The sequence below is a fragment of the Chaetodon auriga genome, chromosome 13 (assembly GCF_051107435.1).
Source record: "Chaetodon auriga isolate fChaAug3 chromosome 13, fChaAug3.hap1, whole genome shotgun sequence".
In the NCBI taxonomy this organism is placed as follows: domain Eukaryota; kingdom Metazoa; phylum Chordata; class Actinopteri; order Chaetodontiformes; family Chaetodontidae; genus Chaetodon; species Chaetodon auriga.
Genome location: NC_135086.1, coordinates 14,370,000 through 14,384,427, shown reverse-complemented (window position 1 = coordinate 14,384,427; position 14,428 = coordinate 14,370,000). Strand labels below are relative to the sequence as shown.

The 14,428-nt window shown below is 40.9% G+C and overlaps 1 protein-coding gene across 1 annotated transcript in view; it reads left to right on the top strand.

The window, feature by feature from the left end:
* hs6st3b (heparan sulfate 6-O-sulfotransferase 3b) overlaps positions 1–10,797 on the top strand; it is a 63,993-nt gene extending 53,196 nt beyond the window's left edge. The window contains exon 2 of the mRNA XM_076746569.1: positions 4,285–10,797. Coding sequence (XP_076602684.1) covers positions 4,285–5,053 — 769 coding nt within the window. The 3' untranslated portion in view covers positions 5,054–10,797. The remainder of the gene's footprint in view (positions 1–4,284) is intronic.
* Positions 10,798–14,428: the final 3,631 nt, after the last annotated feature.

Here is a 14,428-nt window from a genome sequence, read left to right as displayed (position 1 = left end):
GTACGAAAGGTAATCAAAAAACTAAACGGGAAATTAAGCAATTTGTGTGCCATGCAAAGGCAATCAAACCGTGACTGTAGAATGATACTGTCAATTAAATCTAACAAAGAGACAGCAAAACGTTATTCCAAAAATTGTTTTCTGATGTGCTCCTTAAACTGTTTCATTACCATCTGCAATGAGTTTTGATGTTTTCCAGCTGTGATTAGCGCCTCCTTCTCCTTGTGTGCATACTGACAGTTTAGAGAAGTTTTCCTGGATGAACACTCTAAAGACCCTCTCAGAATTAGTGTGGTATGGACTTGGGACTCAGACGTCGTGTTTTCCTAATGTTCAAAGTAGCCCTTGAATACATTGTTAAGAGCACAGAGTTTATAATGGAAAGAAACAAAAAGACCTTGGTGGTTAAAATGAATATCATATCTCTTTCTCTGCCATTGTCTGAACTTCCTGTAAAGCATTTTTCAAATCGATCAGTCAAACACAGCTTTCAGACGTGCTGTATTTATCAAACTCTTTCCATACCCATTAACCACATCTATTTAAATTACACTAAGCTTCAGTATTCCCCTCTGCAGCTCCCCTCATAATTTCTTGCTTTAGTTTCCATTTTTATCCATACTTTTGAATTCCTCTTCCATCCCTGCTTAATGGCCCCCATTTAGTTTGTGCTCCAGTGAAGTCAGGCTGCTGGTGATGGTGCAGCTGCTTTAGAGATGAGTATTCTGGGTCGCAATGAGTTGCAGTATACCTCCTATCCATTACTGATCCGTGATTAACAAGAGTTCAACGGAGTTCTTGACTCCAACCCATTGCATGATTGCCAAGAGATGGACATTTCCCCCCAATATATGACATATGATCTTTGTCCCCACGATATTTGCTGGACCCACAGTGAGATCCATGAGAAGACGTTCTAGGTGAAATGCCTGTTTCGGTGTAATCAAGACCTGTGGTGAATCAGTTATCTGTAGAAAAGGAAAAGCTTCTGATGTGTCTGAGAACCACAGAAAGCAAAGACACCAGTTATTTTGGAGCTTCTTCTTAAAAGACTTCTTCAGATTTTTATCCTTATTCTACACTCTGTGTTCTTAAATCACAGCATCACGGATTCACATGTTAAATATAAACCAGGGTGTTACCACTGCTGTTGATGAGCACATCTGGTTGGGTGTTTTTAACAGGCAGGAGGATGAAATGCCGTTTGAAAACTGTGTCTGCAGTTGATTTATCACTAAACTGTGTCGCTATTAATCGACCAGGTTATCACTGTGTTATTGGGCAAATACAGAGAAATACTCAGTTTTGGAGTATTTTAAGATAACGACACACATGCACATATACAGGCAGTGTGTCGGGTGTGTGAGCAGTTGAAAAGAAATTGAAAGAAATAAAGAAACATACAAACATATATATGCTCCAGCACATAAAAGAGGCAGGCAAACAAATGCGTAGTCACTGTTTTTATGGCAAATAAAAACAGTTCCTCATTAAAATGTGTAATTATAGCTTCCTACAGTATTTGTTGTGTTTTGTAATACTAATTATTGACAGGAAAGCAGCATCAGAGTATAAACTTTTTTAGTGCTTTTGATAGTGAGTGTGAGACGACTCGAGGGGTGGTATTGACGATAACACGAGCCAGAGATAAGACAACCCTGTTAGTTTACCCCCTCCCCTCTCAACAGCCATCTGTATCACTCAAGAAAAGCCTCCCTGAGACAGCTCTGCAGGCCCGTTGATCCTGATGCATTTTGACACTGATGGTGCACACCACTGACCTCTGGGCTGTCGAGTGCACTCAAACAACACTAGCTGCATGTGTTTATGTCCCAGAGACAGTCTAATGAGGATGTATCCACGGCTAGCCAAATCTAGGAGCAAGTGCCAGGATGCAGCTGCTGCCACCAGGGCTGTAATCACTGACTCCTGCCTGACTCGTATTGAGTGGCATTGTCAGCAGTGGCATTCTTATGGCACTGGTACGACAAATCTTCCCAAGATAAACCCAAGACATATTTTTGGCAATCTTGTTGTTTGTTCTGTCACGTAATGTTGCTATTTGCGCACTTGAACGCACCCGAATTATTATCCAGTTTCTCAGGGCATTCTCATCTCAAACATCTCAAATCTAAGAAAATACCATGAATATTCTCTCAGAGTGCTAAGGCAGTGTTATGTTTTAGGTTAGGGTCAGAAAACCAGAAGTTTGATTGAGGTTAGAGAAATAGGTCGATTGTGGTTAACCACAGATAAAACCTTCATGCACAGGAGCCCACAACAGCTCGCACTGAATCAGGTCTGCCAGAAGACTTTAATTTAAGTTTCCTTTTCCCACCTCAAAATCCACAGTGTTACTTTACACCTCGCTGTCAGACTACCTCCTGTTTCACTCAGCTTTCAGGATTTAAAAAAAAAAGCTTTTCTTAATGTGCAAATGATTGGTATGAGAGTAGGTTCACTCTTTGCAATTGACGCCACACTCTACAACATGATTTCTGCAGGGAGGAAGTGTTCTTGTTGAGATTTATCAGCCTGTCTTCATCTGATGTGGAAGCCATAAAACACAAATTTGATTATTACTGTGATCATTTGAAACAGATATATGCAGTTTATTGAACTGGCCAGGGCTGCATCTAACAATTGTTTTCATTAGTTCAGCCATTGATTGTATTTTTGATTAAGCAGTCAATCGTTTAGTACACAAAATGTCAGAAAACAAATGTCTTATTTGTAACAGTAAAGAGGGTAGAAAACCCTCATATTTGAGAAGCTAGAACAAGGCAACATTTGGACTTTTGCTTAAAATGTCACACAATTATTAATCCATTATCAAAAAGGTTGCTAGCTTAATCATTTAGTCAATTAAATGATTAATTGTTTTAGCTATGGAACAAACTCAGACTCCAATAATGCTTGTGTGATTGCTCTGTGTTAGAGCTGATTTAAGAGGAGCAGTGAGGACAAAAATGGAACAAGCAGTTGTAAAAAAGAAAAAGATATAAGAATCCAAACAAACAGTATTTTCTCCCTGAAAAACAACCGGAATGAAGTTTGGGCAAAATATTCCAGTGTGTGCACAATTTCAGAGGCCTTTTTAGACCGCACTGAATCCAACCCTGAAGGAAAAGAAAGTCTAAGCACAGGAGACTGTTTGTGTAGCTCTTTTATTTCCACTCCTGGGTGAGACTGTGTGGATGTTTGCTGTGTTAAAAGAACTGAAGCAGCACTGAGAGCAGCTTTGGAGTCAGTGTGAAATCTCAGCGCCGCACTCCACTTTATCTGCCCAGTCTGTTCTCCAGGGAGGGGGTCGCATCATTAAATTTTCACATGGCACTCACAGGACATCACCTTAGGAGAGGTTTACCTGACCAACACCTGTCTGATCTTTGTTTTCCATCAGAATGCACTTTGACACATCTTCTGTTCAGCAGAGTAGATCTCCTTGGAGGTCTTCAACCTTGGCACGAAGGGCAGATGTAGCCCCTGTGTGTGGGTCCTCAAGCAAAATATCAATTTGACCGTGAGACTCCATTCGTGTTTGATTTTTTAGAAATTTTGCTCCTAATTTTAGGGTAGAAATTGGCTGTTTTGCTTCCTCAACCAAGGAGCTTTATCACTCCTCTCTCTGAATGCCCCTTTGTTGACACTGCAGAAAACTGATGAATCCATGTTAAGCTTGTCTTCCATGTGCAGTGACTGTCCTTTTGCAGTGACTGAGGACATGCTGAGTCTCTGGGGAGAGGCAGTGGTCTGTATTTAAAAGCATAGAGCTCATATACCAGTTCTTCACCACCAAACTGTCAGCCAAGTGTGCTTTCTCCTGTAAAATGCCCTGCTGTGATTGGGTGACAAAGGATGGCTTGGATACCCAGTTAAAAGTGCAACAAATCTGAGGCACGAAACCGAACCCTCATTATTTTGCAGCAGTGACATATTTGGGTCAGTTTTACTCACTTTCTGTATGGACTCCTTGGATTACCATTATGTCTTGATTCCCAATCATTCTCCATGTTGGCAGGCGGAAACAATCTGTGGAATGCAAACAGTTCCACCTCAGTTTTGTACCATCATTACTCTGGTGCAAGGGTTCAGTTTCCAAGGGCAATATATAGAAACTCTATAACAATCTCATTAGTGAGACTTTCAGCTTGCCAATTAGCATTCAACCTTGAAGTTTCATACACAGACAGGAGTCACCATCTGTCAGTACAATGCAGGGCAGCCCTCTGTGATGATGATGATGTGCTCACAGCTCTCTAACTGTGTTTGTTTTGGCTGCAGGAACTTCTACTACATCACCATGCTGCGTGACCCAGTCTCCCGCTACCTGAGCGAGTGGAAGCACGTCCAGCGCGGAGCCACATGGAAGACCGCCCTTCATATGTGTGATGGACGTTCGCCCACCCAGGACGAGCTGCCCACCTGCTACAATGGGGACGACTGGTCCGGTGTGACCCTGAAAGAGTTCATGAACTGCCCGTCCAACCTGGCCAATAACCGTCAGGTCCGCATGCTGGCTGACCTGAGCCTGGTGGGCTGCTACAACCTGTCCTCCATGAACGAGAGCCAGCGTAACCACATCCTCTTGAGCAGCGCCATGAGCAACCTGAAGAACATGGCTTTCTACGGCCTGACCGAGTTTCAACGCAAGACGCAGTACCTGTTTGAGCGGACGTTCAGCCTGCGCTTCATCTCCGCTTTCACGCAGATCAACAGCACGCGAGCCGCCAACGTGGACCTGAGCGAGCTCGTGCGCAGACGCATCGAGGAGCTCAACTTCCTGGATGTGCAGTTGTACGAGTACGCGAAGGACCTGTTCCTCCAGCGTTTCCAGTTCACCCGCCAGAGGGAGCACCAGGAGGTGCGCTTGAAGAGGCGTGAGGAGAGGCGCTGGCTGAGGGAGCAGAAAGAGCAGGGGAGGCCGTGGCCACCCAAACACAGAGGGGGAGGAAACAGAGGAGGGAGAAGGGGAGAAGGATTGGAGAAAGGGACTGACGGTGACTTCTCCACCACCACTGAGGACTACACAAGCCAAGTGGCCCGTTGGTGAGGCTTTGGACTTAAGAGAGAGGAGCATGAGGGGGATATCCTCACAGACTGGTTCAAACATTTCCTTTGACTCTCTCTCTCTCTCTCTCTCACATCCCGTGTCTCTCTCTTTTTGTCTCACCGTTAATCTGTCCCCTGCATCTGTCTCTTTCTCAGCTTCAGTGTGATCCGAGTGCTCTGCTGTTTCTTCATGAAAACTGCCAAGTCTGTGAGTGTCACAGCAGCTCTGCCTTGGAGTGCCCTTTGGTGTCTTAAATCTTTAAATGCTGTTTCTATATTTTTTTTTGTCATTTGATTTTTTGCCTTGTTTATTGATCATGCGTTGAATAAGACAGTAAACTGAGGTGAAAGAAAAAAAAATGATCAAAAGAAGCTGCCATAGACTGCATTGCTCTTAATTTTGACATTCGCTGCAAATGAATGTCATTGTCTTTGTTGCAACGGGTAGAAAACATATTCCATTTGAAAGATGTAGGTGTAGAAGAACTGATGGTTGCATGTCACACGTCCACATTATACTGACAACTGGGGAGAGTGATTTCCAAGAGATATACAGTACTGTAAGCCAATAAACACAATGTATTTATTGTATTTTTATTTCATGACAATGAAACCCTCTCTAAAGACCATGTTGTATGCATGCAGTACCTATGTTTTAAACCAAATTCTATAAGATCTGAGGCTTATATTTTGGTTACAGTCCAGTATATGTTATTCTCAAGTGCAATACCTTGCAGACTTAAACAGGTCTCCCAAAGATAATATATTGTACACATGCAAAGCTAATCACACTGTCACAAAGACTGCATCCTGCTGAACAAAATAACTTCCCCCATGCTTTGTGGTAGAACATTGTGTTTTTCAAAGGAGAAATGGAAACAAGTGCTCTGTGATGGGAAAAGCATATTCTGTGAGTAATTCGCTTTTGAAGTGGTGGGTTGCAGAGATAAAAAGTTGGTAAATAGTACACGTGATGAAATGTGTCAGTGTGGCTGGCGTGTGCCTTGACTGTGAATGAGATGATCAGCATTCAGTTCTCACGGCCCTCCCCATCACACGGGCTGCTTTTACATAGAGCTGAAGGCAACTGCGCGGCGGGCAGCGAGAGCGCTCTAATGCCAGCAGAGCACAGGCCTGCAAAGACCAGCCCCAAGCAGACAGTCGAGAAATAAAACATGTCTGTCATTTCTTCTGCCCGATAGTTTCCGGTCCCTCAAATCCAATCAGCGCAGCAGTATATGAAGATGAAAGGAGGGCTTGTTTTCATCTGGTTGAATAGGCTTCAGCGATGCTTTTTATGCGTCTTATCTCATATTCACTCAAAATCCCAGCTTATCAAATTAAATGTTCACTAAATGTCAAGACTGAAGCGGTGTGGCTGTCGCTGTTTTAACAGTCATTTCTCATGTTTCTTCTTTAATTACTTATAAAATACCTCAGACAGCACACTTTTGTTTCATTTTAAAGAATCAGCTGCATTTTGTCCTGATTAAGTGATTCATCCAGCTCATACGGTGAATTTGTTGAATGAATGCACGTCCGCTTGTTTGAGCTATTAGGAGCTGTGTGGGTTCACTTGTCTGTGTGGATGCACTTATGTGTGCATGAGTTCAGTGAGTGTGCGGATGGATGGCAGCGAACAAAGAGCATATTGATAACAATTGATGAAGTGTTTCAAGTGGAGCTTCAGATCTGAATATTCTGTCATTCTGTGTATAATTTACAGCTGAATTCATGTAGTTAGCAGTGAAACAGCATGGTGACAAAATTTTATTTCATGTCAAACGATTGATAAAAGGTCATTTTGGATTCTTCCCACTCAAAGAGTATTAGAGTGATTTTTTGCAATGATTTTTTGTCTTTATTTTATGCTGCTTTATACATTTCAAAGGCATTTCAAACTCCACTGCGTTTGTTTTACAGCTAGAGTTGCTAGTTACACCACAAACTTTACTTTACTGCAACATGAAAATGTTGCTTCAATGCTGATGTAACACAATCCTGTCTCTGAGACATTATGTTCATATACAACTTATTTGCATTCATGATTAGGTTGTGGCAAAAATGTGATCACTTTCATATATCATATGAAACACATTGCCAGTGATTGCATCTTCAGTATCAGCATTATTGCAATTTGTCAGGTAGGTTAACAACATTTCCTCATTATGCTAATAGAAAACATAATTTGGTTGTCATTTTCGTTTCCCCCAAAACATATTTGCTCTTCCAAATTAGTTGTCCACAAAAGTAATCTCCTGGAGCTTGTATTAACAATAAACCAATTATATAAAACACTTTTTATATGTTCGGCTTAAAGCTCAATTCTGCTCTATAACATCAAATATTTAAACCTCAAACGCTCTAATCTGCCTCATCAGAACAGTGTGGGTTTGGTTTGATCAGAGTTGTTCAGTTGTGGAAGAAGCTCCTTTATTTAAGTAAAATTACAGTACATCAATGTAAATATAGTTAATTGCAGGCACAATCCTACTCAAGTAAAAAATATGGAAGTAATGTGACCAAAATGCACTTAAAGTATCAAAGTAAAAGTAATTGTCATACAGTAGAAATCTCTCTTGTGGCTCTACGTCATTAGTCATGAAATGGTGACATATATCTATCTAGTAAATAGATATATTACAGTCTAAGATTGGTAATACTGATGTGTCATTGTGTAAGCAGAGCTTTACTGTCGTAGCTCCTAACATGAGGGGTCAGACGGGGTCAGACCGCCCGCCTCCAAGGGGTCACAAAATAAATCTTTAGGGTCATGAGATGATTAATGGGAGAGGAAAGAAGAAAAAACATTCTGCAGGACAAATCTTTGCTTTTTGGTGAACTATCGGATAATCTGGGCCTCAAACATTCATACATCTGTCACATGGTCCCAGCTACGCGAGGTTTGTCTGTGAGGGATCGCAAGTTGAAAACGTTGGAAGCTCCAGGTTTAATCTTAACAATGTGTCATATTTTATGAATCTATTTTATGTGTTTTGTGCAAAATCCTAATCTGTAAAGTAACTGGCAACACTATCTGTGAAATAAATGTAGTGGAGTAAAAAGTAAAATACATCCCTCGAAAATGTTGCAGAATAAAAGTAGAAAGTAAAATGGGAAATATCCAAGAAAAGCACAGGCACCTCAAAACAGTACTGTGCTTCAGTAAATCTAATTAGTTCAGATCCACTGGATCTGATTGACAGCTGCCCATCACTGTCGTCTCACCAACTGTCGTCAGATGTTAATTCAGATGTCATTAATTCCTCAGTGGTGCTCAGAAGTATGTGATATCACATTTATTCCCACTTTAATCCAGTTAAGAGAGCACAGTGCAAATGATAAAAGGAATGGTGGCTGAATTCCATGTAGCTGCTTCAGCTTCAGTGTCTTTGTTATCACAAATGTTAAAAGCAACACCTGTGCTTTTCCTCCAGTGTCAAAATGTCTGCGGTGGAAAAGGCTTATTGTGATGTTGTTACTTTTACTCACTAGCACCTCTTTGACTACATGGTGTATGCGTTAACGGCTAATTCTAAAGCTACTCGCTCACAGGACGATTTCTTTTCAAAACGGTAATTGCCATTTTGTTTTCAGAGAAGTCTTTTAATAAACCAACGTGCTGCACTGCTGTGTGACAGGCTGCAGGAATTATAATGTTCCCCATTGACAGATGGCATGAGCACTGCATGAGCAGTGGAAGTGGCGTATAGCTATTAATGAAACACTTCTTCCAGTGTTGTAAATGTGCTGTAGACCCAAATTATATACTGTGTGTGCATCTCTTTGTGTGTGTGTGTGCGTGTGTTATCATTGTATTATTGTAAACAAGAAAACGCGAAAGGGGGAAAGGGTGCACAATGTGCTGTAAGCAATGAAAGGTTGTTAATTGAGAGTTTCAGTTTAAGAACTTAAATGAGCTCAAGTATGCGAAGAAGGAGCTGAGGTGTCATTCAAAGGGGAATAAAGGTAAAACAGCTGAGGTCTAAGACAAATAAGCACCATAATTAGCTGCAGTGCACCAGAAGGAGGTGAAGAGGTGGGAGTGTGTGTGTGTGTGTGTGTGTGTGTGTGTGTGTGTGTGTGTGTGTGTGTGTGTGTGTGTGTGTGATCACATGCCTGTGTGTTATTGTTATCACCAACACCAGTGTTGCGCTGCCTTAAAGCCTTCAGTGAGATACAGATTTGTCACTCAGGAGAGATTTCACGCGAGAGGCAGGGAGCAATGAAAAGGAGCTGAAATAGCAGTTACGGTTGTAAATGTTAAGGTGTTTGTTAAAAAAAATGTGTGTTTATCTGTAATAAAGCAACTGTGACATGGCAGAGATCAGAGAAGCGGTCTGATCACAGTATCTCAATCAGATGTGTGCAGCCGGTGGTGGTGACTGCTGAGTGGCTCTGGGGTCAGACAGTTCATTTAATAGAGATTAAGGTGAGAGGAACCACTCAAACTTCAGCTTATTAATACTCGGATGACTTCAGCATCGGGAGAGAGAGTGGACTCTGCCGTATGAGCTGGTGTCAAATTTTTTTCTGGGGTACAGCGAGCTGAGAGAACAAAAAAAAACAACAAAAAAAGTCCCTTTATCTGATCTGCTCCTGAAATTTCTGGTCTCAGTTAACATTGGAGTCAGTGAAGCAGTTGAGTGGCACTCCTTTCACTTTGAGGCTCATGGCACAAAATGTGTAAGTCCCTGCGCTTCGATAATTTATATTATATGAAGGACAAATGATGGCTAAAGAGTGAAAATGTTTAATAGGAGTTAAAGAGCGTAACCCCACTCTGCTTGTGATGTCAACAGTTTGAACCCTGAACCGCCACTTGAAGGGGGAAAATTCCCCAAAAATGCTAAATATTTCAGAAAGGATGAAACGTACAAGCTTGGAAAATAATTCCAACAATGTCCTCCATAAGCTGAGTTTAAGTAAATTAAGTTAAAGTCATTTACTGTGCATCCATTGCCTTGCCATGATCAACAACATGTAGATAGAAAACACATTTGAAGGCTGACATCTCAGAAACCCCTTGAACAAATGTTTGCCAGAGGTTGGGGTTTAGCTCTCAGCCTTGGTGGCCACTGTCTGGCCTGTGATTCATCAGCGTCAGCCCTCTGCTTATTCCCCGTCTGACAGCGTACCAGACTGACTGCTGAATAGTAAGAAATCAAACAGGAGTGTACTCTTCAAATTTAGCCTTGATTATTTCTTTCACTATTCTCATCGTTTTTCTGTTCACCAAATAATCTCCTAAAAGACTTTGCACCCTTTTTTGAAAATGGAAAAGTGAAAACTCTCCGACTACAGTGTAAATAAAATAACGGGGAGAGAAAAAATAAAAAAAAAGCCAACATGAATTTGGCACTCAAAGTTTAACCGACACTCCCAGAAAAGTGTGACATGCCGCTTTGTTAAAGGAGCATCTGAATGAATTTGTACTGCCACTCCATCAAAGCGCACATCTCTGAGAAGCTTTTATTTGTTTATTCATATAATTTCAACTGTTGCTGAAGAATGGCTTTGCCTGACTGAAAATACCAGTATTACCAACACCTCAGTGATAATGGACGAGAGCTTTCTTAGTGTAAGAATTTCTATGTACATGTTAAAAGTCTTGTGATGAAATGAACAGTCTAAGAGCCTTTTGGCGTGTAATATTTAATCTACCATTTTTCTTGTAAGACCTGAAAAAAATGAGTGAATTCTGCTTAAGATATCAGAAATAAATGCATTGAATGGCCATGACTTGATGACGTGTGTTGCTTTTATATTCTCAGGCGGGATATTTAAAGCAATGTACACAAGTTTTGTGACAGTCACAGTGAGTAATATTATTTCATCCATTCATCTGATACATCCATCTGCTGTATCCAGCTATCAGGGAATCTATCCCATCATGCACTGGGAAATATTACACTTCTGCATACATCATCAGCCCCTATATATGAATTCATAGCAAAGCTCTGGCATACAGCTGTTTTTTAATATTCTAGGAACACATAGAAAAAAAAAACCCTCCAATATAGGTTTGCAGAACTTATCTCTTCCCAAAGAGCTGTTGAAAATTTATTCAAGAACGTTGCTTTGTGAACAATCTCAGAAATTCACAAAGCAGCTCAATGACAGCACGAACCGTATACTGAGCAGTGAGAGGGATATTCACAGTTTAACCATACTCCAGCCCATATGTGATGCAAACACAGAGAGATGTAACGACGTTTCCTTGATTGTGTTCACTGTAATTTACTTAGCATCTGTCAGCCAATTAAAGGAACCATGTAGAACATGCATTGTTTAATGTCGACAGATCCCGTTTCCAGACGGCTTTACCGACTAGTTTTTCATGTTGCAAAAAAAGCTCAACAAGGACTCATGCAGCATGTGTATGTGCAGACTCAGACACGGGCAGCTCTACACAAGCGCAAAACGCACATTCATCTTAATATTCTCATTTTTTCTCATATGATGAAATAGCAAGATAAGCAGATGCTGGCTTGATATTTTCATCTATTTCAGTTTAATTCAGCTAATCAGCCAGATAAATATTTATTATGTTGTTACGGGCAAAGTCACTGTATATTGGCAAAACACACTCTGAATTATTACAGCAGAGTATATTTTTGAAGAATGGTGCCCTGAAAAGCAGTGTGAAATGTAACAAACATTTCCAGAAAACTACATTTACTTCGCTTCATCGTTAAAATAAAGTGCCTCTTAAGTTCACTTGGTGTTTCCAGTTCTGCTCTGCTTCTACTGACACACAGAACCTTCTGCTTCCCCTCAGGTTGTACAGTACGGATGGCCAGCTCAGCATTTCAGCCAGTCGTTTTCCACCCAGATGGTATGACTGTCTTATCTCCGACGTTTAACCGTAGGAAGTGTGTAATGACTTGAAAAATACAGCGTCGCTAGAAAACTGTGCTCTACTTCCCGGGTTTTAACAGTCAGCACAAAATCTGGTGCCTAAGACCAAACGCTGGTACACAGAACGTGGGTCTTAAAACGTTTCAAATGAACAACGTTATCAACAGTGATTACACATAACACTTCAACTTCATTCAGATGGGGAGAAAAACAGGATAAGATAATCCTTTGTTAATCCCACAGTGGGGAAATTTGCAGTGTTACAGCAGCAAAGGGGATAGTGCAATGAGAAGAAGCATCAGTGTAAAAAGCAAGACATGATGATCATAATAGGTCGAACAAGGCAGTGGTTGAGAATCTGGAACAGCAAGAACTCGGCTGTTTTTTTGCTATTCAATAAAATAACAAAACTCATCACATCTACTGTAAAATAATCTTAGAATCACAATAATGCCAGAGCAAATTCTGACCCCAAAGACCTTGAGTTTGAAAGCAAAGTGCATCTTTGGTGTGAAATTCGATCACATTCACAGTAAAGTATTTCATTTACTTTTGGCTCTACTAAAGTTCATATTAACATTCATTTGGTCCCTCTGAACCAGGCTGAGCTGACCAGGTGGAAGTCTTTTTCTTAGATCTACAGTTAGATCACAGAGATGTACAACCCTGAATAATGAAGTTTATTGATCCTCATATTAACACGCAGGTCATTTATCTACCAGCACTGCACATCCTCAGTGAGCACAGGATGTGGTGCAGCTTGCCTGAACCAAACACGTTTGACAATTTGTCAAATTATTCATTAGAGAAGACTGACATCTACGGGCCATATGGTAGAATTGCTGTTGTTCTTGTCTCCCCTGATCATTTTACAGATGTTAATTCTTATAAACGCATAAGGAACCTCCAGTTTTCCTGATGACATTTTTTTTATTATCTGGACTGAATGGAAGAAGAAATGAGCCTGTCTCCCGTTCAAAGACATTTATGTCTCAATCGCAAACATCAGTTATGCACTGCCTTTTACAGACTATTTCCATTAGATGGGAGTGTTGCTCTCAACAACTGATTGTGCTGCATGCAGGCTGTGAACAGTTCACTGATACATACTTTACATTTTCTGTCATCGTTCATATAATTCAAATGTTCAAAAGCAAAGGGCAGCAGACAAGCTATGGTCATATATGTGATTTTATTTTGAAAGACACAAACTTTAAACTGGATGTGCCTGAAGGAAACTAGATTAACTTCTGTTTAACTTCTGAAACAGCAACCAAAAATAATTATGAATGAATGTATAATCCCCAGTACAGTGGAGACAGTATTAAAAAAATCCTGGAAAGTCTTTTTAAAGTTTCCCATGACACACAATCTTGTCAAACAATAGCTGATAACTCGCAGCTTCTTCCTGATTATCTTCAGCAGTTAATGCTGAAAGTGGTTGTTTGTTAACTGACACAGTTTAGTTCAAGTGAAGAAGTGCATGTAAAGTCAGAATATGACACCTGCCAAAGTCACACAGTGATGCATAGCAATATTAAACGGACTGAACTGAAGTAAATAACAATATATGTGAATAGCAAACAGGGCTAAGGTCAAAAAGAGTATATATGAAAGCCCGGGTTGCTGCATTCTCTTTGTTCTTACTGCTGACTCACTTTGACAGTGACATTTTCCTCAAAGGGAGCATTATGGTGACCTTTCCCTGTGGCACTTCATGCCACAGCTCCAGTCTGTTGAACAGATCTGTCAGTGTGACAGATCACATAAATCTCGCCTGTTGCCTCAAGAAGCCCGGAGAAGCATAAAAGGGGGAATCAATCAATTAGTCAGAACTGGTGTGTGGATGTCATGGAATGGAAAAAATGTCACATTCGCAGCCGCTTTCCTTTTTTTAAGCACGTTTCGGCATGATTTGATTAAACCCCAGCTGCCGAACACAAAGTCACAGCATTTTGTAATTGCTAAATTAATCTTCTAAATGACCAAGGTATTAGTCATTTCTTCCCTGAATAAATGTCTCAGAACAGAGACATGCCACTCAGCAGTCAAAACTAATTATTTTGTGTGTGTTGCTTTCACATTCCTCTGGCAAACAGCAAGGCAGAGGCGCTCCTCATACCATCCTCAGCACACTGAAATTGCTAGTACTGCTGCTACTACTCCTGCTGCTGGAGGCCCGGACACACAGCTGATTTCTATTGGCACAGTCATCTGAAAGGCAGAGGGTACAAAGAACACCATACATTTTGCAAAACTGGTCATACTTTATCTTCTGATGATTTCAGCCTTCCAGCTTCAGCTCATCAAATTTACCTGAGGGTGAAAAGGGTGCAGCCTCCTTAACTTCACTGCGGCCGGCAGTCAAATTGGCCCATTTTAATCCGATGACGGTGGAAAAAATGATAACATGCATACACACTGCAGGTAACTCAGCTAGTCCAGATAAGTTATCCACAGCTGAGGTGAAGAAAACTTCAGTAACATACAGACGAGGATGTGAAAAATAGTGAAG